General features: G+C 36.9%; 1 protein-coding gene across 1 annotated transcript; it reads left to right on the top strand.

The window, feature by feature from the left end:
- The first annotated feature begins 328 nt into the window (after positions 1-328).
- LOC121731586 (G-protein coupled receptor dmsr-1-like) lies at positions 329-27,759 on the top strand. The gene is made up of 6 exons (XM_042121078.1): positions 329-339; positions 2,257-2,258; positions 3,137-4,001; positions 9,356-9,539; positions 27,100-27,374; positions 27,485-27,759. Exons 3-5 carry the CDS (start codon positions 3,195-3,197, stop codon positions 27,249-27,251), a joined length of 1,143 nt encoding a protein of 380 aa, XP_041977012.1. The 5' UTR covers positions 329-339; positions 2,257-2,258; positions 3,137-3,194; the 3' UTR covers positions 27,252-27,374; positions 27,485-27,759.

The following is a 27,759-nucleotide window of genomic DNA, read 5'->3' as shown; positions in this document are numbered from 1 at the left end:
TAGAACAATTAACGCTTCGCTGAAAGAATATATTTTTTAGGGAAAATTTATGAACTGGCTTTGGTTGAAATGATTGAATTTTCAGACGAACTTTTGAAGCTGAAATAAACAAATTAAAACCGATTTTAATGCACGCTAACATCACGTTTGGCAAAACGAACACAACATGACGGCATAAAATTCCACATTCGTAGTTCGCATTCTAGAATTTTTGCCACAATATTGTATATTTATTCAGTTTATTTAGTTCTTGTAGACATTTTTTATCTATAGGATAAATACTATGATTTTTTATACAACCAATTCACTATAATATTTTTCTAATTTTATTGTATGTAAGTATAACTTAATTTTAATAATATTTGATTCTATTATCTATATCTGGTTAGATAACGACGTAGTTGTTATTGTGTACTCTAGCTCGCTGATATTGCGTAAAATCGATAAAATATATAGAAACAGTGTGGGTGAGCCTCTCCCGTTTCGTAGTAACCAGAAAGTAACCTCACCCTATAAACCCTTTACATAAGACGTATTGATTTCCGAAACCCACTATTATCACAACTCGTCTTATGAATCCAAATAAAATCGGCCAAGTGCGAGTCGGACTCGCGCACGAAGGGTTCCGTACCATTATAGAGCAAAATTAGGCCACATATTTTATGAGAGCCCCCCTTATTTTTTTATTTTATTTTAATATTATTATAAAATATTAAAGTACACATACAACTAAGGACTTTGAGAAAAATTGAAGTACCTACCTGTTTACACAAGCAATTGAAATGGGCATGTGCTTTTTAAGCATTTGGAATAAGTTAAATGAATATTATTTATTTTAAAATTAATTAGTTATTATTATGTAAGGCGGGTTACAGTGCACATTTTGTATTAAAAGCGAAATAAACAAGAATTAATTTGTAATAGTTAAAAGTTATAATAAACAAAATTAGTTTCATTATAATTAAATTAGGTCTGAGTTTCGGTTGAGCTTATTAAGCGTAATTTCTCCGATCACAAGTTTAAATTAAATTGATCATAGTTTTCGTTAGAGTCGGTACCGCCTAATCGAATAAAGTGGTCTCGACCTGGGAAACCGTTTAAGGGCACACACAGCTCAATTTTCCGTCCTTTACTTATGGGAAGTGTTGAATGAATTCATTAAGGAAATGATCGATGTTGAGTTATTGTATTAGGGCTTCCACTTACTATAAGGTTTTTGTAAGGGCGTTCCGACATAATGATTTTATTTAATATGTTACCATGCTTGTTCTTAGAAAAACTATGGTTGTAGAAAATGTTATTTTGTGTAGGGTTATTGAGGAAGTGATTATGAGGAAGAGGAGGAGGAAGAAGAATTGTCACGCGCAAATTTAGAGGATGCGGATGAGGAACAGGATATTTTTTGAGGAAGAGGATGCGGATGAGGAAGCGGATGAGGAATGGGATGATAGGAAATTTCAAATTATAAATACTAGCGGACCCAAACCAAAAACTTTTGTCCAGTCTGTACATAACTAGGTACATACATTACACAAAAAATAATTAAAAGGGCATTTTCCAGTGGACCAAACTATGAATCTAAACCATTCTCAAAACACACACCATAAAGAATCATCAAAATCGGTCCAGCAGTTAAGGAGGAGCAGAGTAACATACACAACACACGCACACAAAAATAATCGGCCAAGTGCGAGTCGGACTCGCGCATGAAGGATTCCGTACCGTTATAGAGAAAAAATAGGCCAAAAATTGTGTTTTTTGTATGGGAGCCCCCCTTAATTTTTTATTTTATTTTAATATTATTATTGATCATCATTAAAGTACACATACAATTAAGGACTTTGTGAAAATTTCAAGTGCGTACCTCTTGCGATTATTGATTACGAGCAAAAAAGGCCAAAAAGTCAAGTTTGTTGTATGGGAACCCCCCTTAAATATTAATTTAATTTTGTTTTAGTTTTTGCTGTTATAGCGGCAACAAAAATACACAATCTGTAAAATTTTCAGAAGGCTAGCTATAGCCGTTCTTGAGATACAGTCTGGAGACAGATAGACAGACGGACAGACATCGAAGTCTCAGTAATAGACGTTTTTACCCTTTGGGTACGGAACCCTAAAAAGAGAAGTGAAGTGCCATGATTGGATACGCCGTACGCGACGCGCATGCGCAGTGAAATTCCTCATAAATTCCTCTTAAATTTTGAGGAAGCGATAGCGGAAGAGGTTTTTTTATTTTTATTTATGAGGATGCGGTAGCGGTTGAGGAACCCAAAATATTGCGGAACTTCCTCATTATGAGGAAGCGGAAGAGGAATCCTCAGCAACCCTAATTTTGTGTAACAATTTCACAATAGTCGATTTTACTTCGAAAAATGGATCATAATTTTATTATTTTAATAAGTTACTCTTGTTTATAAGTATAATTTGAGATTTGGGCCGGTTTAAATAGTCAGTACTCAAGATGCATCTCGGTCTCAAGACACGGTTCAGGCTCTGTGATTTGTTGGCTGTCAAAATTTGGACCAATCACAGAGCCGAACCGCGTCTTGAGACCGGGTCGCATCTTAAGTACTGACTATTTATACCGGCCAGTACGTAGAAGGCTATGGTGACAAAAACCGATGTATATTTATTTATTAAAACTTGAGTTCCTCAGGTTTTTTTTGTCTATTCTTTTAGTCAAATATTTACTAAAGTATTATTTATATTTTATAATACTGTAAGTAGTACATAATATTTGATTCATTTAATTTTAATAAGTGTGCAGTAACGTCCTAACGAACACAGAAGTAATTAGAAACTTTTGTGAAATTAGTTATATTGGAATCATTCCCGATCCATCCTATCAAAATATTGAAAACTAATAATGTTTCGTATTTCATTCATTGAAACTTCTATTTTGATAGAAAATAACATACAACTAATTCTGATAGAGAATTCAGAACAATATGTAATTGAAATTTGATATTAAAATATTCCGATAACTTTGATATAAGAGAAAATAATGGGTCTAGTTTAGTAGGTTTTTAAAGCAACCTTAATAAATATTAGTGTTTTGTGCTCTGTCCAATGACTAGTACGGTCCAATCAGTAGGACTCATATTTACCCTATTAAACTAGTCATGTTTTTTTTCAGAAACATGTCAGGCCAGAGGAGCACGCGGGGTCTCCCATCTCCGCGGCAGTGAGGCGCGATGTCGTCGGCGGAGGAAGACGGCGGTGCGGCGGCGGCGGCGGCGGTGGCGTACTGCATGCCCGGCGGTCTCGAGTTCCAGCGCGTGTACGTCAAGGTGCACGGCTACATCGCGCTCATCATCTGCCTGCTGGGCTCCATCGCCAACTCCGTCAACATCGCGGTGCTGAGCCGCCGCGAGATGACCTCCTCCACCAACTCCATCCTCACCGCGCTGGCCGTTGCCGACCTGCTCGTCATGCTCGAGTACGTGCCTTTCGCCTTCCACATCTACATCAAGATCGGCACCGAGCTCAACCGAAACTCGTACGGCTGGGCCGTCTTCGTCTACTTCCACTCGATCTTCAGCCAGACCTTCCACACGATATCGATCTGGCTGACGATCACGCTCGCGGTGTGGAGGTTCGTGGCGATCAAGTTCCCGCAGAAGAACAGCACCATATGCAACAAACGCAACACGAACTTGGCGATAGCGGTCGCGTACATGGTGTGCCCGGTGGTGTGTCTTCCAATATATTTCGCGATGAACATAGAGGAGCGGCCGAGCACCCCGAGCGGGCCGGTAAACGGCACGGCGAACGTTACTGTCGTCAACGACACCGCTGTAGCCGGTGACCCCATCTACGCCATATCGATGACCACCAACAAGGAGCTGCTGACCGCTATATTTTGGATATACAGTGTATTTTTAAAACTCATACCGTGTGTGGTGCTATCGATACTGAGTGTGTGTTTGATCATGAAGATGAAATCCAGCGACCGCCGGAGACAGAAGCTGCTCAAAAAGTCTGCGATAAAAACCAATGAGGTAACTTTTGATTTTTTTAAATTAGCAAGTCAAATTTTAATTAGCAATTAGTTAAGGCTAAAATAGAATATAATTATTATTATAGGTAAGGTAGGCAAAGTCCAAATGTAACTGAATTTTTACAAAACATAATATTTTGCTTGTTTGTTCAACGTTTTGTTGTAATTAACAAATGTGTTTTTGTAATTAACGGTCGTACTGCACACAATGATTATGAAAACACCTGCTCAAGAATTAACGTTACCTACGCTCACGTCCGGTAAAACATTATGTTTTTATATTTTTGCTAACAATAACATACCTCGGTCTTTGTTAAAATATTGTGGAGTTTAGTTCGTAATAGGGTTGTAATTTAAATCTAATCTAAACTCCACGAAAGTTTTTATCGGTAGGTAAACGTGAAAGGGTAGTGTGCAAACTAAAATGTTCTCGTTTCTCGGTACAATTTCACGTTAAAGTAAATTTTAATGATATTCACTATTCAGAAAAGGAGCAATTTATATTCAGCGAATGTTGGAGCAAACGGTGCATGCATCTGGCGAGGCGCACGGCAGTTTCTTTAAAATGAACACAGTTCAACACGAGTTTTACAATTCACAATAGAATATCGATCGAACTTTCGGGCTCGAATATTAAATAACTCCCCTGCATGTGATGTGACTAAACTTCGCTGGCTCTATCAGAACAGTCATGCGAAGCAGTAAACCTCAGAAAACACGATCCGTATAAATCTCAGTCCCACAATGTACATCCGGCCGTTTGTACGCAAGTTTTTCACTATTTTCCATTCGTTATGCCTGTCTAAACTCGGGAAATGTTCGCGAGATAAAAACATTTGGATATCTTACCGTGGTTTATGTATATTATTCATGAATATTTCATTAATATCTTTCCGCGTACCGCGGTTATAAAAGTAAATCTTTTGAGTTGGTTTTAGGCAATTTCGCCGGCGATTGGCAATGAAATTTAAAAACGATTATGCGGCCTACTCGGCGGCCATCGAAACTTTTTAACCTTGGTCTTGAACACCGCTTTCATCGAGTAGATATAATAAAATTTTAATCTGGATTGAAATACGTAAGATGTAATTTATTAAATACAATAAGGGCTGCACTGACCTCTTTTAAACGTGCTGTATAGCGCTAATGAGAGTTAATCTCTTAAGCTCCATTGTACGTATTGTCTGGCACATTGAAACCTCGTGTCTCGTGTGCATATTACACGTGTAAGCCACAGTTTAAAAAAATCGGCCAAGTGCGAGTGGAGTTCCGTACCACAATAGAGCAAAAAAATACTGAAAATTGTGTTTTTTTGTATGGGAGCCCCCCTTATTATTTCATTTATGTAAATTTTATTATGAATTATTAAAGTGCGAATAAAATAGAGTCTTTCGTGAATATTTCAAGTGCCTATGTATTGCCGTTATTGATTACGAGCAAAAAATAGCTAAAAAATCACGTTTGTTGTATGGGAGCCCCCCTTAAATATTTAATTTATTTTGTTTTTAGTATTTATTGCTATAGCGGCAACAGATATACACAATCTGTGAAAATTTCAGAAGTCTAGCTATAGCGGTTTTTGAGTTACAGCCTGGAGATACACAGATAGACAGACGGACAGACGGACAGACATTGAAGTCTTAGTAATAGGGTCCCGTTTTTACCCTTTGGGTACGGAACCCTAAAAAGGGAAAATATTAATAATATTGTAATATTCTAAAATATGTATTGAGCGTGTATGGATCTAAATATTGCCTGACTGACTGAAATCTTTTGATGCTAAACTACTAAAACGTTTTTAATACATTTTCGCAAAGAAAATGGAGATACATAAGTATTAAGTACATTTAAAAATCACATGGGAAATGACGTAGAAAGTCATTGTTTTTATTATTATTAGAAGTTGCAAGCAATAGTATACGATCTACCAGAATCTGATGGCAAAAAGTGAGAAAATAAATTGACTCTAGCAATACCGGGCTAATTGGAATAAAACATTTTGATCCTTTTTTCTTTATAGCGGCTTATTCTGTGTGTGAAACATGCAAATATAAAAATTTATCCAATGATCAAGGATGTTTTTTGAAAACCTCTTATCAAAATTTGCCATCAGATCCTGGTAGACATATAGTTATCTATATTATAATGGTAGAGAACTACATAACGCGTTGTACACTCTATTCACAGTCAATGAACGTTTTGAAATGAAAACGTTTTAGAACAGAAGGAAAACCCGCGTGATAACAGTATCGGTTTGCGTTGTAGTCGGAGCACGAAAACTTTTAATATATTTGTACGATTTGTCAAGCGAAGCGCGAGCTTCTTTACGTTTAAGAAAATATATTGTATGTTCATGATATTTTATAGGCTCTTTGATATTTATTATGAAATCTGAGCTTGACACATAATTATAACACTTGTGAATCTGCTGCTAATGTTAAGCCTGCCAGCGTGATTTTAGTACGGACCCCATACAGCTTTCCTTATAAAAGTTATTTGTTTTTCTCATGGCTATGTTATTTGTCTTCTAACAAGGTAACTTCCTGGTTATCTTGTCTACCAGTTATTGACGAGGTTAACTTCAATTAAAAGTGATAAACGTAATGTAAATCCTTCCAAAAACAATTAGCATCTAGTTCAGGATGTAGACAATTTTTATAATTATAAAAGACAATTTTATTATTATTATTCCGTGAATATTAAATAATTAAAATATCTTTAATCCCACACTTAGTCAATGTAACAATAACAATAGTAGTCCATTAGAAAATAACCAATAGAAAACCTGCGTGAAAATTAATATTACGACTGACCTTTCGACTTTGCGATCCACCTACGGCCACGATAAATTTAAATAGTTTGTGCGCAAGTACACAGTAGATAGGTGTGGAATGTTTGAACATTATGTACTTATTATATACGATGAAAATGAAGAGAGCTATAGATATTAGTATTACTAAATAATTAATTACTTAACCCTAAAATATTCGCTATATATACATTACTAGATGACGCCCGAAATTCAGTTGCGCTAAAATTTGCTTACCGCGCGGGAACTGTACATTTTTACAATGTAAAAAGTATCCTATGTTCTTTCCCGGAACTCAAAGTGTCTCCATACCTTTCAGCAAAATCAGTTCAGCGGTTTGGGCGTGAAGAGGTGACAGAGAGACAGACAGACACACTTTCACATTTAGAATAAAACCCTGATAGTTAATGTTGACCCCTTTTTTGGAAATTTAAGCTAGTATAATAAGGGAATCTGGGATAAGGTGGCAAGAAGCGCCGACCTTTAACTCTACAAAAATCTGCCATAAGCCGCTTTTAAAAGGAGTGTCCCAGATCTGTTTCACACCGGACAGCCACGACCGTTAGGTCTACCTCCTGAGGCACCAGAATACTTAGGGGCCTGTTTCACCACTTCTTGATAAGGCTATCTACCACTTAACTTGACAGATAGAGTATGTAGAATCTGTCAAATAAGCCTATCCGGCACCTTATCAGGAAGTGGTGAAACAGGCCCTTAGATTTTTAGTTAATCATGGGCAGTGAAAATACAAGAAATTTCCCCATGCTTAACTTTACACAATCACACTGCTTGTCTACTGCAACACGGCTACACTACAACTTACCATTTCGTGCAATTCAAGTATTGGTCTGAGTAAGGGCACAGAATATATATTAGGTAAGGGTTGATTCAGACCGCAACGCGACGCGTAGACGCATTTCTAAATTAGTATGGATTTGACAGATTCGCAAGACGTCTCACGCTGACGACATGTGTCAAATCCATACAAATTTAGGTCGCGTCGCGTCGCGCCTCGCCTCGTCACATTGCGGTCTGAATTGACCCTTAGGGTTGATAGACCGCAACGCGACGTGTATTTATATAGATTTGACAGATTCGCAAGACGTCTTACGCTATTGAAATCTATCAAATCCATACCAAACCTCGGCTCGCCACGTCGCGTTGCGGTCTGAATTGATCCTTAAGGTGGTACAAGTTGGAAGCCGGCTACATGAAGTTGCAGCAGACGACGTGTCGTCGCGACCCTAGTGGTTTCTATGTAGTTCTATGAATACTTATTCAGTCGCTAGCTTCGTGTCGCTTGCTGCGGAGGGTATTTCATAGAAATACATACAAACCAGTAGTGTCGCTGCGGCCTGCGACACGTCGTCTGCGGTTGCTTCATGTCTCCCGCTGCCAACCGGCACCTTAATAAATACCGATCACTTTCATGTCAGCTAGTGTTTGTAGTTCGATTTAAATATACGAGAACTAGATGACGCCCGCAACTCCGTTGCGCCAAAATTCGTTTATAGCGCGAGAACCATACATTTTTCCGGGATAAAAAGTATATGTCCTTTCCCGGGGCTCAAATTATCTCCGAACCAAATGTTAGCAAAATCGGTTCAGCGGCTTAGGCGTGAAGAGGTAACAGACAGACAGACAGACACACTTTCACATTTATAATATTAGTATGGAAGTATGGATATCAGCCGATGTAGCCGATTTTCAATTAATGTGTGTCGGACATTGGAAAATCCTTTCGAGATATGTTTGGAAAAACACCAATTAAAATGGGAGCCATTTGCTGTATGTTACTGCTATCTAGGGTCGAAGATCACTTTTATCAGCAATAAACACAGAATAGTCTGATAGTAAAAACATTTTAAAGCTGCGCCAATAAAAGACGAACATACCTATATCGGTATTCTTGAATGTTCAATAAAAGCGAGGGTACTATTGTATGTAAAGCTTTATTATCATAGTAAAACACTGCGGTTTTACCATCGAGTATTCGTTTAAGCATTCAAAATAAGGTGAAAACGTTTCGTATGTAAGCATAATCTTATCCCGATAAAGCTGGCGTTTTCAGAGGGTTGGTGTCTCGATTGATGCTTCTTTATATTTTAACCCTTTTCATTCGATACTAGTTTTCCTTGGCAGCTTTACACACGTGCACACTGCTCGGATCCAATAAAGGTGACTTGATCACCTGCAAGAGCAATTTCATTACTTGCTTCAAATAATAAGGAAAGCATGTGTGCAAACATTTAAATTGTTATTTATCTGAAATGTTAAGGGCAGGTTTACCACTTCCTGATAAATGCCGGATAGGCTATCCACCACTTACCTTGACAGAGAGAGTATGGAGAATCTGTCAAAGTGAATAGCCTATCCGGCACTTTATCAGGAAGTGGTGAAACAGGTCCTAAATGTTATTTAACTTATCATAGGCTGACCCATTTGTGATTCTTAAGTGATAAGCCCGCCCATGTTTGTTGGTCAGGCACCTACAGCCATTATGGAGCTTTTCTTTAAAACGTCTACAAATGTAATTTGTCACCCAGGGAGAGAAGGCGAGATTGAACGAGGAGAGCGGCAAGAAATGCGGCGGGGGGCGCACGGACCGCACCACGCGCATGCTGGTGGCGCTGCTGGGCCTGTTCCTGGCCACGGAGCTGCCGCAGGCGCTGTTCGGCCTGCTCACCGCCATCGCCCCGCAGCTCTTCGAAGTCTGCTATTACTCGTTCGGTAAGTTGTCTGTTACGGTTGCAAGGCAAAGGTAAGCCGGTGTTGCCCAAAGGTGAGTCATAAAACTTGTATGAAAAATGCGGCCCGCCCCGCTGCGCCCCATCACAATCTGCGAACGCATTTTGCACTATGGACTCTAGATCATGCAAAATAGAGTCTTATTTTTCACAAATTTTTACTGTACACTGTACAGTCACAGTATAGCAATATGACATCTAATATTGCTATACTGTGGTACAGTGTACACATTGACAATCATGTTTCATCTATATTTTGTGGTCATACTATATTTCATTTCATTTAAAAAAAAATAGTATTGTATTTGACAGTATTATTTTTAGGATCATATTCATCACTGTATCATAATGCTTATATATTTTATCTTATTTTATCTTTATTTTTATTTTATCTTATCTATAGAGTATGAAACAACAAATCTGATGTTTTCAAATATACATATTTTACAAAATACCTATTTAATTTTATCTTGCAATGTTACCTAGATCATACTGTAACTTTAATAATTACGCTACCTTCGCTCAAATTATGCCATTGGTGAGCAGTTCGGGTGTCTGACACGTCTCATCCTGTGATAATGGGTTGGCGATGATAGAACTAGAATGCGGCTGACAATGCCGAAAACAAAACTTATCATGTTAGTCCCAAGGCGCCTTATGATTATGGCGATATTGTGCTAGTCAAGATACGGTATTATATTAGTTTAAAACGGCCGCTGCCATTATTAGTTAAAACTCTTCATTACTTTTATAGAGCCATATCCAATTGAATAGGGTTATACGATTCTTTTGAAGTAACAATGGAACAAATTTTGTCAAAAATATGTGCATCTAATAAAAAGGTTATTATATGTGGTGATTTTAACATTAATTTATTAGATTTAACCTCCACTACTGTTAGATTCACATCTTTATTTCAATCGTATAACCTTTACAGTTTGTTTCAGGAACCTACAAGGGTCTGTGAGACTACAGCCACTTGTATTGACAACATATTTACTAATCTTATTCCTGATAAAAAAGAAATAATTAATAAGCTAAGTTCTGATCACTGTGGACAAATAGCTTCTTTTAATATGAAATGTGACAGTGACGCGAAGAAAAATCTTGTGTTTATTCCTGTGACCACAAAACGTATTGAGCAATTTAGAAGTAAATTAAATTCAAATATCCATTTATTGGATAGGTCACATAGCTCTGATGAAACTTTTAATAAATTATTTAAGGTGATAAGAACTCAATTTAATTCAATATTTACTTCTAAAACAGTTAGAAACAGTAATAAAAAAACTAAATTTATTGAATGGGCAACAAAGGGGATTAAAATTAGTAGAAAAAGATTATATGAACTATATGATGAAAGGTGTATTAACAATAGTGAAGTATTTAAAGCATATGTTAAAAACTACTCAAAAACCTTTAGAAAAGTTTGCAAAGCTGCTAAAGCCCTGTACATAAAAAACAAAATTAAACACTCTAAAAATAAAATAAAAACAACATGGCAGGTTATAGCTGGTGAGACTGGAAATGTATCCTGTCGCAGCTCTGATTTTGAACTATACTTTGAAAATAAAAAGATTACTAATGATCAAGAAGTTGCGACGGTCTTTGAAAAGTTTTTTGCTGACATTCCGGTCTCAACGACTAAAAATTTAAATTCTTCACCTGAAGCTGCCGAAAAGCTACTCAGAGACAATGTAAAGGAGTGTGATGTCAATTTTAAGTTTAGAGAAATTAACCCCAGAGATATTATTGATACCTTTAAATTGTTGAATATTAAAAATACTGCAGATCTCTGGTGCATGTCTACAAAAATTATTAAATCAATAATTGATATCGTAGCTCCTCATCTAGCAATGATTTTTAATAACTGCATAAAAAATGGTGTTTTTCCTGACTTGATGAAGCATAGCAAGATTGTTCCTTTATTTAAAGCCGGGACTAAATCGGATCCCACTAATTTCAGGCCTATATCGATTCTACCGACCTTTAGTAAAATATTTGAAAAAAATATTTTAAAACAATTACTAGTGCATTTTAATTCAAATAATTTGCTGCACGATAACCAATACGGATTTACTAAGGGTCGATCCACAACGGATGCTGGTATAGGACTTCTTTGTAGTATTTTTGAAGCTTGGGAGGAGTCGCAGGATGCCTTAGGTGTGTTTTGCGATCTCTCCAAAGCCTTCGATTGTGTTGAGCATGCTACATTGATCAGGAAACTGCGCCACTACGGCATAAAGGACTCTGCTCTCAGCCTTTTGACTTCTTACCTTAAAAATAGGACTCAAAGGGTTGAGGTAAATAGTAAAAGGTCCAATGGAACCAAAATAGAATTAGGTGTCCCACAGGGATCTATCTTAGGCCCATTTCTTTTTCTCATCTATATAAATGACTTACCTTATCTAGTAAAGGATAATAATAATGAGATAGTGCTTTTTGCTGATGACACTTCACTTATTTTTAAAGTGAAGCGACAACAGTCGAACTACGACGAGGTAAACAGTGCTCTCTCAAAAATAGTACATTGGTTTAATGTTAATAACTTACTTTTAAATTCTAGTAAAACTAAATGTATAAAGTTTACTTTGCCCAATGTTAGGCAAGTCCAAACCAATGTGCTATTAAATGATGAGAAGATGAATTTGGTAGATAACACTGTATTCCTAGGTATTACACTTGATAGTAAATTACAGTGGGGTCCTCACATTGCTAATCTAGCAGGTAGGCTCAGTTCTGCAGCATATGCAGTCAGAAAAATTAGAGAAATTTCTGACGAAGACACGGCACGATTAGTATATTTTAGTTATTTTCATAGTAGGATGTCATATGGAATCCTTTTATGGGGAAACGCTGCCGACATTAATACAATATTTGTGCTGCAGAAGCGAGCCATACGTTCTATTTATAAAATGTCTGCTTTAGAATCTCTGAGAGATAAATTTAAAGAAATTGGTATTCTAACTGTTGCTTCTCAATACATTTTGGATAATGTAATATATGTTAGAAAAAATATAAATAAATTTAAAGTTAAAAGTGACATTCACTGTAGAAATACTAGAAATAAGCACAAGCTGGACATGCCAGTGATCAGACTTAGTAAAGTCAGTAAATCTTTTAAAGGTCAATGTATACGCCTTTACAATAAAATCCCAGAAAACGTTCAAAATCTTTCCATTAATAAATTTAAAAAAGTAGTCAAAGAGCGTTTGTGTGCCAAAGCTTATTATAAGGTCAATGATTTCATAGAAGATGGCACATCTTGGGAGTAGGATGGCTTCTTGCAAGGCTACTTCTACATTATTATATTATGACTTACAATTATGTATGTTGACATTGTATATAATATTAAGTTACAAAATTGTAAACTTTATTTTAAAAGAATAATTTTTCTCTCACTTTTTTGGTAAAAAGTGGAACCCGTGCGAGTTTCTTACGCCGGTTCTTCTCGCCGGGGTAGTTCCCGAACCGGTGGTAGGCATCAGGTAGACATTCTGAAAAAATTTGATTCAAATTTACTCAGAAATAAAACATTTTTTATTTTATTTTATTTTTTATCAAATGCGAAAGTTTTTAGTGTCAAGATTTGATGATTTTAAGAGCACATACATTCATAATACTTAATAGTAAAATTTTTTATTACCTTAATTAATTCTGACGCAGACATTCTTGAGCTTAGGCTTGTCATATTTATGTCAAGTACTTAAAGCAATAAAAAACTGTTCATTTTTCGGATGGGTGTCGTAACTTTTCATCTACGTGAAGTGAATTTGTGTAACGGGAGTCGACGGGCGACGGGCGACTGGCGATGCTGACGAGAGATTTCGTTATATTTCGCCCGTCGCCGTATTTTACGAACATTTCTACCTCGTAAACTCTTTGTACCCAGTGAATCAGGAGCTTGAATAGAAAACAGCACTTGCGTACTCCGATATAAAATTTTATGTAATTTTTACTCTCGTTTAATTTAAAATTATAATGTTTTTTTTTAACACTGGAAACAACAAAATTGTGACTTTTACCTTTATAATCTATATATTAATACGTGAGAGAAAAACCTTGTAACCCTTTTTACGAAAAATGGGGAAACGTAGGTGCATGAAATTTCGCACAGTTATAGTTTATATGGTGAAGGAGTGCATCGAGCTAATATTATTTTAAAATGATGCTTTTATCATATATATTTTTAACAAATAAAACGTTACACACACAACGACACTACTACTAGGAAAAATGATAGATTTTTGAGTGACAAGCCTATACATACGAATTATACTCTTTTATTTATGATTGAAGTCTGTTGACAACAAGTTGACAAATTGAAAATGGTTTATAGTTTTTTTTTTTATTTAATTTTAGATACTATTAGACAATGCTTAAACGGCCAGTCTGAGATCAGCTGAGTCCCAGAGACAAGAATTGAAAATAGTATTAATTGAAACTAGTAATAATTAAAACGTGTCTGGACATAATGAGAAAATAAAATAGCACAGCATTGTTCTACGTTGGCGCCGCTCGCGCGCTGTGAACTAGAAACTTCATACTAGATTCAAATGTAAAAAGTTTACGAAAAAGATTAAAAGGAAACACAATGCACTGTGGGACGGACGAATTAAAATTGTAGATGCACGAAAAATAAAATTTTTTGGCTGAAGCTACGTGCGGAATAATAAAAAAGTTAAATCTATTATTATTTTACTGAACAATGGCATACGATGGTTTTATTTCCTTGTAGATCGGAAAAGGAAATAAATGAAGCACGTAGATGCCTCTCGGTTGATGTAACTCGGCGGGAATAAGAATTGCTTTCATTGTATCAGATGTATAGAGACAAGAAGCATGGGAAATTTTGCAGCAGTGAAGCGTGGACGAGAGAAGGCGAAATTCGTCAAGACTTAAAGTTTTATTGAGCAAATTCGCTGTTTGGCTCGTATTCGATTGCTACCAGTATATAAATCACAGAAATAAATCAAGATAGAACGGCGACGCGCGTGCGTTGCTAAGGAATCGATCGTGTCAATTTTTGCTTTGTATTTAGTTAGAACAAATAACTTACCCGTGGAAAGAAATACCTCCTTTTGACCGATTCACTTTCGTACTTCTGTTTTTACAATTAGACACTGCGCAATGAGGCATTTTTGCACAACCGCTCCGGTGTAATCAAGTCGAGACGTGCGCACTGACTAAATGAACGTTCAACAAATATTGTTCACTTGTGCAAGATTGGAACACGCGTACTCCACCCGCTTAGCCGTTCTATCTTGATTTATTTCTGTGATATAAATGATTTAACGAAAGCTCGCACTCTGTCGTTTTGAAGACTGTGTTCAAGTAGCGACTGAGATAGTAAATCATTGCAGTTAGTTCAGTGATAAATGAATTTCCAGAACAAGTGTTAATTAAGTAGTTATACTATTGATTAATTTGAATTGCATGCCTCAGACATTTCTACACACATACATTCATATACACATACATTTATTTAAACAGAGTCAAAAAAAAGGACATCGGACATTCTGGTCTAAAAATAAATAAATGCGCGGCCAGAACTAAGAATATTTCCAATTGCTATGTTATTTATACCTTAAACTAATTCTATGAATTTAACACTGTTACTATACGTTTTATAGTAGTTATTTAAGTTTTCTTAATATGGCCTAGCTATTTTAATTAATCCTAGGTCTGGCCGCGCATCTTTTTTTTAGACCAACATTGTATGGAAATTGCCTGATGTCCTTTGAAACATTCTTTCAGATTTTTTAAATATTATAAAACATTAATCTCCATAATATAATAATGCGTATTTTTATTTTTCAATAGTAAGATTCTTGAACTAACTCGAACTCCCCGAAATTAAACCTTGGCTCCGCGTATGGCCAGTCGTATCCACTAAAAAAACCCGGACCAAATTTCGTAAAAGGGTCACATATAAAGCACTATTAGAATGTTTTGATTTCGCCGTTATCATCTTTAGTCAAATTGGTGAATACGTTCGGAGATCTCTTCCTGAGTCCCGTCACGTTTTCACTCAAGGGTCTAGTCACTCCGCAATCCGCATATTGCTTTACTGATTTAATAAAAAAAAACTTTTCCCATCTTATCAACCTTACAAGTAATTACAAGTTTGCGGTAAGCTGCGGGAAAACCCAAAAATCTGTTGAGCCGTATACTTAATCTTATATCTTTAAACGAGCAATTCTTGTATATATATACAAGAATTGCTCGTAGGTTTCGGGGGTGATAAATCGATCTAGCTAGGAATCATTTTTAGAAAATGTAATTTTCATCGAATACCGAGCAAAGTTCGGTCAAATAGCTAGTATTATATTATGCATTGATCACCTTCTATTTGATAGAAATATCCTAAAAGGTTTGTTTATGTACTATTTTATTTTATAAATTAACATCGACTGATTTATATTGTAGTAACAACGACTATATAATTTAGAGTATTGTAAGAAAAGTTCACCCAAAACACACATACAATTTTGTTTTTCTAAGTACTAAGTGATCACAAGTCGTCTTGATCTTATAATGTTTACATTATAGTAATGTGCCATGTTTACAGTAAACAAAAGCTAGCTTTACTATTTGTCATGTTCAAGGGTTGAAACTTGCAGGGTTAAAAGCTAAACGCACAATTCATATTTTGTTAACTAACACAACTCGACCTATTTCCTATGGGGCGTGAGAGACGCCATGTGTACTGTGTGCATAGTGGGCAGCTATAGGAAAGGTGTATAATTTGACGCCGTGGGGTCAAATTATATAACACAATATGTGTCACGTTTTCCTTTTGAAATTCTATATTAGTTCTCTGTGGAGTAAGTTTTACCTAAACCTATAATAAGTCTTCAGCGAAACTTGATACTATAGTTAAAAAGCTTTTAATGCCAACATGATACTACTGATATCCATAACTTGTGGATATTTATTAATAAGAAATTGATATCGGTAATACTATAATGTTTTTCATACCTTCCATCGTACTGAATGACAAGTACAAAGAGCGCTCCTTCATATTGAGTTACACAACCCTAGGAGCTGTTTGTCTGATATCTTATTTGGTTTTTCCCTAACACGAAAATATCTCACGTAAAATTCTTTGTTGTTATTAAATAACAACAAGTTCGGTGGAGTCAGAGCTGACGTAACTCGATTACAGGAGGAAAATTTTACTATCTTGTGCTGTTTGTTTTTAACTTGCAGTGCAAAACTACTAATAATCATATCACATTAATAAGTAGCTGGGGGCATGGCTGTGCCCCCGTCAAGTCGAGCAAAAAAGCGGCACGGCCGTACCGTCCTTTTCTCGATTAAGTATTATTAGAAACAACAACAACAACGCGCACTACCTAACGTAATAGTAAAAAGTATTCATAGAAGTTATAAACTATAAAAACAATAGGTAGCAGTTGTGGGCAAGTTTCAATCAGAGACACGTTTCTAGTTAGTATGAATTAGCAGTCCGCTAACTCAAGGTTAATATTGAAAAAAAAACAGAAAATACTTTTTCTATGCATAAGAAATACGCAAAGCGGACGCAGAGTTTGAACATTTTAATTCTATTTGTTTTTGTTTCAGTTTCATTTATTTCTTTGTTTATTTTAAAACGTCCAAACATTTCGGCTTTTGGTCTTACGGGAGTAGAACTGCAAGCACTTCTATATTGCTCACCATTCGGCGCCATTTCTATGATAGTAGAGAAACGTCTAGTAGTCCCTCGTCGAACTCATTGTGTAAAACATTGTATTATTCAGTATGTCTTACAATCTCCGTTGTAGGTACACTAAAATCTTCGGGGACGTAACCATAAACTCTACGATTTAAAGAGCTTTCGCGGTTTAATTTAAGATTACATAAAACCTAGAATATTTTTTTTGGTTTAGCAATTTTTCATCAGGCTACCCGAAAAGGCGGTACCCAGCTAGAAACAAATGAATATTGCTTTTGTTGAGAAAAATCACAAATGTTTTATTTTACCGATTTAGTAAATTGGTTAGGTATTAAGTTCCTTTTGGTACCTAAAAGGGATCAATGAGTGGGACTTGTTTTAATTTATAGCATTGGTTGTCGATTTAAATTATCCAAGGGGAGTTCATTATTTCACAAAATATGAGTGAGGACTTGACCCAAATACGGAAAGTATTTGGAGATTAACTAAGAAAAATCACGTGTATTACAATTTAACTTACAAACAACAAAAAAGCTTCCTCAAATTACAAAACAAAACAATATTCACAATGATGAATCTAAGCAAAGTTATAGCCTTTACATCCAAATATTGTTTGATCTTAATCAAACAATATTTGGATGTAAAGGCTATAACTTTGCTTAGGGGTCGGTGGCTTAGCTTCAAATGCGATCAAAACAAAAAATGTTTTATTTGTTTAGATCCATCGTCACTGTAGGTACGAATAATGAAAATCCCACAGGGAACAAAAATTTAAATGAGACAGGCCAAACTTGGCATTTTGATAAGAAACGTTAAAGTTTGCCCGCAAAATTCTTCAAGTCACTGAACACAATAAAAACAAAAAAGTGTCGTAAAAATAAATGGTCTCATTATTTTATGTGGTTGTTTGTGGATTGTGAGTCCGTCTGTCTATCTTAAGCCGGTTCTTCTTGTTGGGCACCCGTACTGACTGTAGCCGGTAGGCATCATCCTACTTCCTACTAATATTATAAAGGCGAAAGTTTGTTTGGATGTATGGATGTATGGATGTGTGGATGTGTGGATGTGTGGATGTGTGGATGTATGGATGTGTGGATGTGTGGATGTGTGGATGTATGGATGTGTGGATGTGTGGATGTGTGGATGTATGGATGTTTGTGACTCTTTCACGCAAAAACTACTGCAACAAAAATTTAAATGAGACAGGCCAAACTTGGCATTTTGATAAGAAACGTTGAAGTTTGACCGCAAAATTCTTCAAGTCACTGAACACAATAAAAACAAAAAAGTGTCGTAAAAATAAATGGTCTCATTATTTTATGTGGTTGTTTGTGGATTGTGAGTCCGTCTGTCTATCTTAAGCCGGTTCTTCTTGTTGGGCACCCGTACTGACGGTAGCCGGTAGGCATCATCCGACTTCCTACTAATATTATAAAGGCGAAAGTTTGTTTGGATGTATGGATGTATGGATGTGTGGATGTGTGGATGTGTGGATGTATGGATGTTTGTTACTCTTTCACGCAAAAACTACTGCACGGATTTTAATGAAACTTTACAATAATATAGCTTATACATCAGAATAACACATAGGCTGCAATTTTAATCGACTTTCAAAATGGGGGAGGTGTTATGTTCGTTTTCTTATATTCAACGATTACTCCGCCGTTTGTTAACCGATTTTCAAAATTTTTCTTTTACCAAAATAATAATACCAAAAGAAAAATTTTGAATTTTTCTTTTGGTATATATACCAAATTGGGATGATACCCTATAGGGTATCATCCCAATTTGGTATTATATTCACAAAAGTGGTGATCTGATGAAGGATCCATAAGTAATCGAGGGAACTCCTCAAAACTTATAGGGAAACATGTGGTGACTTCGGTTTCGTGAGAAGTATTCTAAGCATATGCTATCAACAAGTAAGATTTTGCACCGAGATATACCTGGTATACCGTGGTTCGGAAGGTGCTGAGAGAACTCTTGATTCTTTATAGATACTAGTTTGGGAGTTTCGGCGTTGTTTTAAGAACGGAAAGCATATGCTACTATGCAAATTACATTCATCATCATCATCATCATCATCATCATCATCACTACCATATTATACCATTTCATAGTCTTTACGATCGAGACTCGAGTTTGTCAAGCGATAATTAAAAAAATCTATACCTACCTAATATTATAAGCCTGAAGGTCAATCTCAGGAACTACAGGTCCGATTTAAAAACTTAACTCAGTGCTAGATAGATCATTTATCGAGTAAGACTATAGGCTATATTATATTATCACGCTAAGACTAATACGACCGAAGAAACTCAGGAAAATGTGGGAAAAACGGGGGAAATATTTTTTATGATAAAATGTACGGTTTCTGTAAAATTCCTAATTTACGCGGGCGGAGCCGCGCGGGACATCTAGTTTTGAATAAAAAGAAGTTTTTTCGCGATCTGATTATTGCGACTTGCGACGTTTTAGACGATCGTTTTAGTAAGATTCTGAGTAAAATATACTCTGAACTAAGTGATTCCTTTGAATGTCATTAAAAGCGCCATGTTTATTGAGCTGAATTCCAATTTACTTGCTTTTAAGCAATTAACATTCTACATGAACACCATTTGTACACTTCATTTGCCTAAAATATTAATTTCTTACTTCATTTCATCAATAAATATGAAAAGTCTCGTTCTTGTTTTATTAATGTTCATCGCTTTCATAATAATAAATATCGGAGATGTTATGATTAGTAGAGCTATATTTTATTACAAGCAAAAAAGTCTTCTTATTAATTTATGTCGAAGAATATTAATTGTTGTAAGAATATTGAGACATATTTATTACTTATTACACTGGATTTGCACGTTAATAAATTATTATAATAATTATATTTGGGTCCAAACAATGATGAAAAACTCAAAGGGTCCAAATAAAAATATAGAGTTTAATTTTTTTTTTACATAATTTAAACAATTTCTTCGTGTTTAATTACGAGTATATAAGTGTAAAAGATTAGTTTTAGTTGCAGGTATCAAATACCAGTTCGTACTGCACATTTACGTTAATGTTAGTGCAGTATGTAATAATAAAATATGTTAAATAACATAGCCTAACATTTGAATATTTTAAAAAGGAACCCATTGGCAATTTTTTTGTATGTACGGTATGTGCGATTTTGAAATGGGGTGGCTATTATAATTTACGACTTCCCTTTGGATATGGAAATAATTTATCGTGCTGATATGGCATCCACGGGAACCCATACTGTCCCAAAATTGTTCATTGTTCAACCACCAAACCTATGACCAAACGGGTCAAGTAATATTGAAAAATTATATAATTTTTGAGAACATTTCACGTATCGTATATTGTAATAGGATCGTAAAGTTTTGCGGCTCAAATCTTTTCAATGTCTTCCTGTAGTTGTCGAGAGATTTTATTGCGGATATCGTGTACTTTATGCCGGTAGATAAGGGATTGGAAGACATTCGCAGAATTTACAACCTACCTTTATATTATGACATCGATCGGAGGCCCACAGTCGCCAGTTACCGAATACTCGTCGGTTATTTGAGACTAAATTATATATTGGACTAATTGTTAAGTGCCAGCGTTCGTTAGGGGACCCTTTGTTCCGACGAAGATTATAGAGGTTGGCGGAGGTCAGCCTTAATGATTTTAAAGTAGCGTTTCTTAGAACATGAGCTTCTCTATGGCGCCTCATAACTTTGAACGCTCCGAGGATAAAATTTGAAAGATGACACTGACGTTGACAGTTTTTAATTAAATGTTTAGCAAAAACGTCTGTTTTCCCCAATCTTAAACATAAACTTTGTGATTGACGTGTACACGATGATGCATTTATTACAAGTGTTTAAGAAAATCTGTTGCGCCTTCCTCTAATGCTTAACAATAGCAATGATTTATGGAGTACTCTTGTGGCCAGATTCTTACAAGTATACGTGGGAGAGCCATGCTTCGGCACGAATGGGCCGGCTCGATCGGAGAAATACCACGTTCACACAGAAAACCGGCGTGAAACAGCGCTTGCGCTGTGTTTCGCCGAGTGAGTTTACCGGAGGCCCAACCCCCTACCCTATTCCCTTCCCTACCCTCCCCTATTACCCTATTCCTTCTTAAAAGGCCGGCAACGCACCTGCAGCTCTTCTGATGCTGCGAGTGTCCATGGGCGACGGAAGTTGCTTTCCATCAGGTGACCCGTTTGCTCGTTTGCCCCCTTATTTCATTAAAAAAAAAGTAAAAACTATAATGATAACAACATATCGATGGACCCAACGAATAAACGTGCAATCGAAAAAAGACAACTTTTCAGGAAGACATAAAAACGTTAGGAACCACATAACTTTGACTACATAATAAATAGACAAATATAATGTATAATCAAATTAAAGGTAAAAAAAATATCTTTCAGCTCATATATTTATTAAAAATCAAATATTAATGGCTTACCACATATTTAGGAAAAACCATATTAAATTATTATTCTAGTCAAGAATATGTGACTTGTTAACACTATTGTATCAATGCACGTTTATTCGTGTCATAAATGAAGTTTTAACAAGTGCAGTGAAATGTTGCATGGTTATTCCACGTATATTTTTTTCCCCTGAGCCATGCTCTGGTCATTTACACGCTTATTCCTGTATATTTTTGTTGCTTTTACATGTTTGTAAAGATAAAAGCCCGTATATTAGTGTTAAGAAGATCGACTTATTATTTATGTAATACGACCTTATTAGTGCATGGTATAAAATGTAAATCTATACTAATATTATGAAGTTTTTTTTTTAATGAAATAAGGGGGCAAACGAGCAAACGGGTCACCTGATGGAAAGCAACTTCCGTCGCCCATGGACACTCGCAGCATCAGAAGAACTGCAAGTGCGTTGCCGGCCTTTTAAGAGGGAATAGGGTAATAGGGGAGGGAAGGGAAGGGAAGGGAATAGTTGAGGGTAGGGAAGGGAATAGGGTAGGGGTTAGGGGATTGGGCCTCCGGTAAACTTACTCACTCGGCGAAACACAGCGCAAGCGCTGTTTCACGCCGGTTTTCTGTGAGAACGTGGTATTTATCCGATCGAGCCGGCCCATTCGTGCCGAAGCTGGGCTCTCCCACGTATGAAGTGGAAGAGTTTGTTTGTTTGAACGCGCTAATCTCAGGAGCTACTTGGTCCGATTAGAAAAAATATTTTGTTGTTAGATGGCTCATTTATCTAGGAAGGCTACAGACTCTAAATTATCACTCCAAGACTAATAGAAGCGAAGAAACATAGGAAAATGTGGAAAAACCGGGAAAATTATTTGAAGGCGCTTATCTCGCGAACTACTGGATGAATTTTTAAGTTATTTGGCACAGATGTACAGAGTACAGAGTAGACCATGACGTGAAGGAACATAGGCTATTTTTTTGCCGTAAAATTTCTCATTTATGCGGGCGAGGCCGCGTGAAACGTCTAGTTAGCTAATATTTTCTTGTTCAGTAAAAAAATATTGTTGACCTATTGTTGTTGTTGTACATACATATAAAATGGAGTACATCCTTGCCTATAGAGGATCTAAATAGAGAGATCACTCGCTCAAAGAAACAGCACGTCAATAGTATTGGTGAGAGACTCGAGTGCCTTCCTTTGGGAACCCGTGAATTGTGGTCTCTGGAGTAAGCTATTAAAGGATATTTCTGAAAGCCATCCTACCATCCCTACAAGTAGGAAATGGATCGTTGGCCCACGACGCAAAAATATACAAAGACGATCTTCTGGATAAGCTGTTTTGCGTCAAACTCGACCTTTGATGAACTTGGGATAAAAACCGCTGACCATACCACAATGCAGGGGCATCATGTCAGATATTAGGTTACATCAGCGCTCAAAGTGAATAGCCCTGTGTGCCCTTGATATACAAAAGTCGAGTGGGCCTGACGGAATCCCTCCTATTGTGTTGAAAAAGTGTGCTTTAGAGTTGGCTCCGGTTTTAACGCGTCGTTTTCGGTTCTCCTACTCTTCTGGCATTGTCCCGGCTTCTTAGATGACAACCTTAGTGTACCCGATCCCCAAAAAAAGGTGACCGCTCAAATCCTTCCAACTATAGACTAATTGCTAAAACCTCCGTCTTCTCGAAGATAATGGAATCCATTATCAGCTCTTCCGATACTTCAGCGGCCAGATATTACTAAGCGACAAACATGACAAACAGTACGGGTTCCGAAAGGGTCGCTTAGCTGGTTATCTCTTGGCGTACTAAATTCATCGTTGGGCTCAGGTGATTGTGTGGACAGGAGAGGCATTGGCTGTTAGTTTGGATATTATGAAGGCCTTTGATTGGGTTTGGCTTAAAGCGCTGCTATCAAAGCTTCCATCATAATATGGGCTTCCCGAGAATTTGTGCAAATAGGTCACAATTTTTTGGCAGATCAGTGACATGCTACAGACCAACAGCATTTATTGCTATGCGGATGATAGTACAGGTGATGCCCTATCTACTGGCTTTCACCATATTTCTCGGTTAAATGTCATTGACAGTCGAAACGAACTTGTGTCTTAAATAGATAATTCACAGGAGTAAGTTTCTGAATGGGGTAGACGACACTTACTCCAATTCAACCCCGCCAATTCTGACCGTTCACAACTAAAAAGTCACCAATAATCGTATATCCTCGTTTTCAGGGCACCTCTTTAACAATCCCCTCCCAGCATTGAAATACTTGGCGTAAACATATCGAGCGAAGTCCAGTTCCGATGTCATCTAGAGGGTGATGCCAAGTTAGCCTCGAAAAAACTTGGTGTTCTTAACAGGCGAGACAGTGTTTCAGTCTGGACCAATGCCTGCAACTCTACAAGATGCAGGTTCGGCCTCATATGAAATACTGTTCTCATCTCTGGGCAGGTACCCCAAAATACCAACTAATCCCTTTGAATCGTATCCAACGAAGGGCCACTCGAATTGTTGACTGCCATATTGTTTCAAACGGGCTGAACCCCTTAGAATTACGCCGAGATGTAAATAGCTTCACTCTGCATCCTCAATCGGTTGTATCACAGGGAGTGCTCTGAGGAATTGTTCGGAATCATACCTCCTGCAACTTTTCGCCATCGTTCTACGTGAAAAATATACCATCCTCATAACTTTGATGAGTGGCAATCTTCCACCGTGCTTTTTTCGCGTAACTTTCTGCCGCGCGCTGTATAATTTGGAATACACTGTCACCAGCAGTATTTCCGGACCTATACGACCTGCAAACCTTCAAGCAGAGAGCGTATTCCCTCTTAAAAAGACTGGCAACTCACCAGCAGCTCTTCTGATAAACTTTACAATAGCTGTTCGAATAACCTTTAAGAAAACAGAAAAGACAAGAGAAATTAGTAAAAGTTAATAGAATAGCTGTGATTATTATATTCAAAGTTTCGCCATCTGCAATGAGGCATTACTCATAGAAGTCGCTTGCATTTTTACACGAATAATCGTGCAAGAGTTATAACCCAAAGGAAAGGATAGACACGTGCGCCAGATTGTTTTAACACGTTTATTCTGGGGAACTGAAATAAACAAAAAATCTGCAATAAGCGCATGTTTTGTTATTAATGTGATATATGTTATAATTTTTTCCGTACAACAAAGGTTTACATTGCCATAAAATCGTTATTTTAAGTCAAAAAAATTCCAAAAAATTTACATAGGTGTATCATAGGCCTTGCAAACGAAAAATCAAAAAAAAAATTTTGGGTAAGAGCTCTTGCACGTTTATTCGTTGGGACCATCGATATTATTTCGTTAAACTTAACATCGTCTCAACAGAAACGAGTTCTTCAGATAGCGATAACTTCTTCTCGGTGACCTTCAGGATTAGCTCATAATATGTACCTAATTACAAGTTAAAGCCGCGCTTAGCTATTGTTCCAGTGCCTTCGACTGTAGAAGAGTAAACAACCTGCCGTTATTTGAATCTCCTCACGTATTTCATTAGAAAACTTTGTTACGCACGCGCCGAAACTTTCCTTAATCACAAAAGTATGATTACCTTCTATGAACAGGTTATTATCGTTTCTCAATAAATATTTATCTACTTTAAGAGCTCGTAATTGATTTCAAGCATTTTCGATTCAACAAATACATAGTAATGTAGCTAGTTCATTATTGGAAAGTATTTGTGATTAGTTTCGTTAATTTTATTAACTTGATCTTATTTCGCACTCAGAAACTTTTCATTTAATTAGGATATCGACCGAAAATGTATGAACTTTGCATAGATATGATCTCCAGTCGACAACTGGGTGGTAGCTCCGTAATTATTTACGAAGCTACTTAACTAAGTTTTTCGTTAAAAAGAGTCTCTGAGACAGCGATATTAAACTTAAAATCACTTCCAAGTATTTTTGCTTGCATGATTAAAATCTGTCGAAAAAAGAATCAAGTGAAGTGTTTGCTTTAGTTTATTGCTATTCGAAGTGTTGTTGGGTCCTCACTCTTCGGTAATTACTTTAGGTCGTCGTCTGTCATTAGCGGAGGACGGACGGTTTGAGGAGTCGTGATTAAGTGTTCTTCGCGAACTCTGGAGTGCCATCGTTGGGCACGAAATCTGTAAGATGTTATTCATAAGCCACGATTCACGCATATTATAAATTGCTCCCTAAAAGCCTCTTTTAGGTGACAAACTCGCTGATCCTTACTGGCAGATCTTATATAACGTATTGAGTACATGATGTCATAATGTTCCTCGTGGAACTCAAATTATCAATTGACACGACAGTACCCCACGCGCCTACATTGTCTATTTGAGGAAAGGCTTTCTTTGTATTTGCTCTTTGCAAATTGACGTCTTTTCAACGCCAATCTATAATGTAATCACTCAAAGCTCCAATTTCCCTTCATTTTAGGTTGGTCGCTTTTCCGTATTCGATTCCCAAATTCGTTTTCCGTATTCGGAATTCCGTGAGACTAGCGCAAAGGTTTGTTTTCTCACGCGCGAACGCGTGCAAAATGAATGATGGCAGTCGGCAGATGGGTTGCACTTAGGGAATGCAATACCGGGATACCGGGATCCCGAAACACCGGGATCCCGCATGCATTTTGCGGGACTAATCCCGGTCGAAAATTTAGCGGGATCCCGCGGGACTGGCGGGATTACAAAGAAGCGTGATTCATACGTGTAACTCTGCAGGCGGAGGTGCGTGAACTGGCTACTAGCAGCCCACTAAACAATTATTTACCTTCAATTCACTTTTAATGACAATTGTACCAACCAGCGTGGAAGCTGAGCTAACTTTTTCAGCTGCTGGCTACCTAGTGTGGAATATCAGGAGCCGTTTGGCAGACGACACAAAATTAATATCTTAACTTTTTTAACATACTTTTATAAGTTTGGGCTGTATGTATGTAGCCTACTCTTTGAGTTCAAACTATTATTATTACGATTAGACACTAGACATATAAAAAAATAGTTTTCTTTTATTTTTATTAATAAACCCCTGTAAAAAAGTGTACACAAAGTTTGTTTTCTTTGACTTTCTGAGCATAAAACGGGGTATATATATCATTATAACGATTTATTTTAAAAGTTTAAAATCAACCTGCGGGATCCTGCAAACACCGGGATCCAGCGGGATTGTGATGGTTCTATCCCGCAAATACCGGGATTGAAATTATCTTGCGGGATTGCATTCCCTAGTTGCACTTAATTAAACGTACGTGCGGACTTTGTTCCGTACGGAGAAAAACGAACGTGTTTCTTAATGGTTCCATGCATTCGGTTTTCCGAACAGGAAAACAAATTCGGAAATAGCATAAGGAAAACGTATACGTATGCGGCCGGCCTTGATCGTAGATTATCGATATCGATCATAGTTTTTTTTTCCAGGCGAAGTGATGGACATCATGGCGCTGGTGGGGTCCGCAGTGAACTTCGTGCTGTACTGCAGCATGAGCCGACAGTTCCGCTGCACCTTCACGCGGCTGGCCGGCAAGCTACTGCCGCTGCGGAACCACAACCAGGGGCCCGGCAAGTCGTAGCACGCCGCCACAACCGCTACGGTTGTGCAACTCTAAGGACTAGCTGGTTGCGTTAAAATCTGCTGTGAGTTGTGACGCTGAAAACCAGTAAAATATACCCAACTGAAAACCATTGAAATGGGAGTTTTTCTTTTTTTCAATATATTTATTCATAAAAAAAATCTACATATTATTGTTACATTTTAAATCTCACCAAACTAATTGTTTGACGGCGAGATGCGTGATAGTGTGAGGTATCAAAGAATTAACACTAGAATATGACTAGTGGTTGTATAAGTACCCTAGCCGTTTTGTAGAAAGAAACAAAATTAAATCAAACGAAACTGAACCGTCCATATACTTATAATAGTTTTAGGACGACATATTATGACGGCCACTTTGAAACCTTTCTGCAGATCGGCTAGGTTCAATTCAATAAAAATATCGTTGTTCTATGTTCATTGGCCATTAAGTTGATAAAATACGACCTATGTAATTAATGTGAATAATAAGTACAATAACAAGTAGA

This window comes from Aricia agestis, chromosome 11, assembly GCF_905147365.1.
Source record: "Aricia agestis chromosome 11, ilAriAges1.1, whole genome shotgun sequence".
In the NCBI taxonomy this organism is placed as follows: domain Eukaryota; kingdom Metazoa; phylum Arthropoda; class Insecta; order Lepidoptera; family Lycaenidae; genus Aricia; species Aricia agestis.
This window is presented reverse-complemented; position numbering and strand designations above follow the sequence as displayed.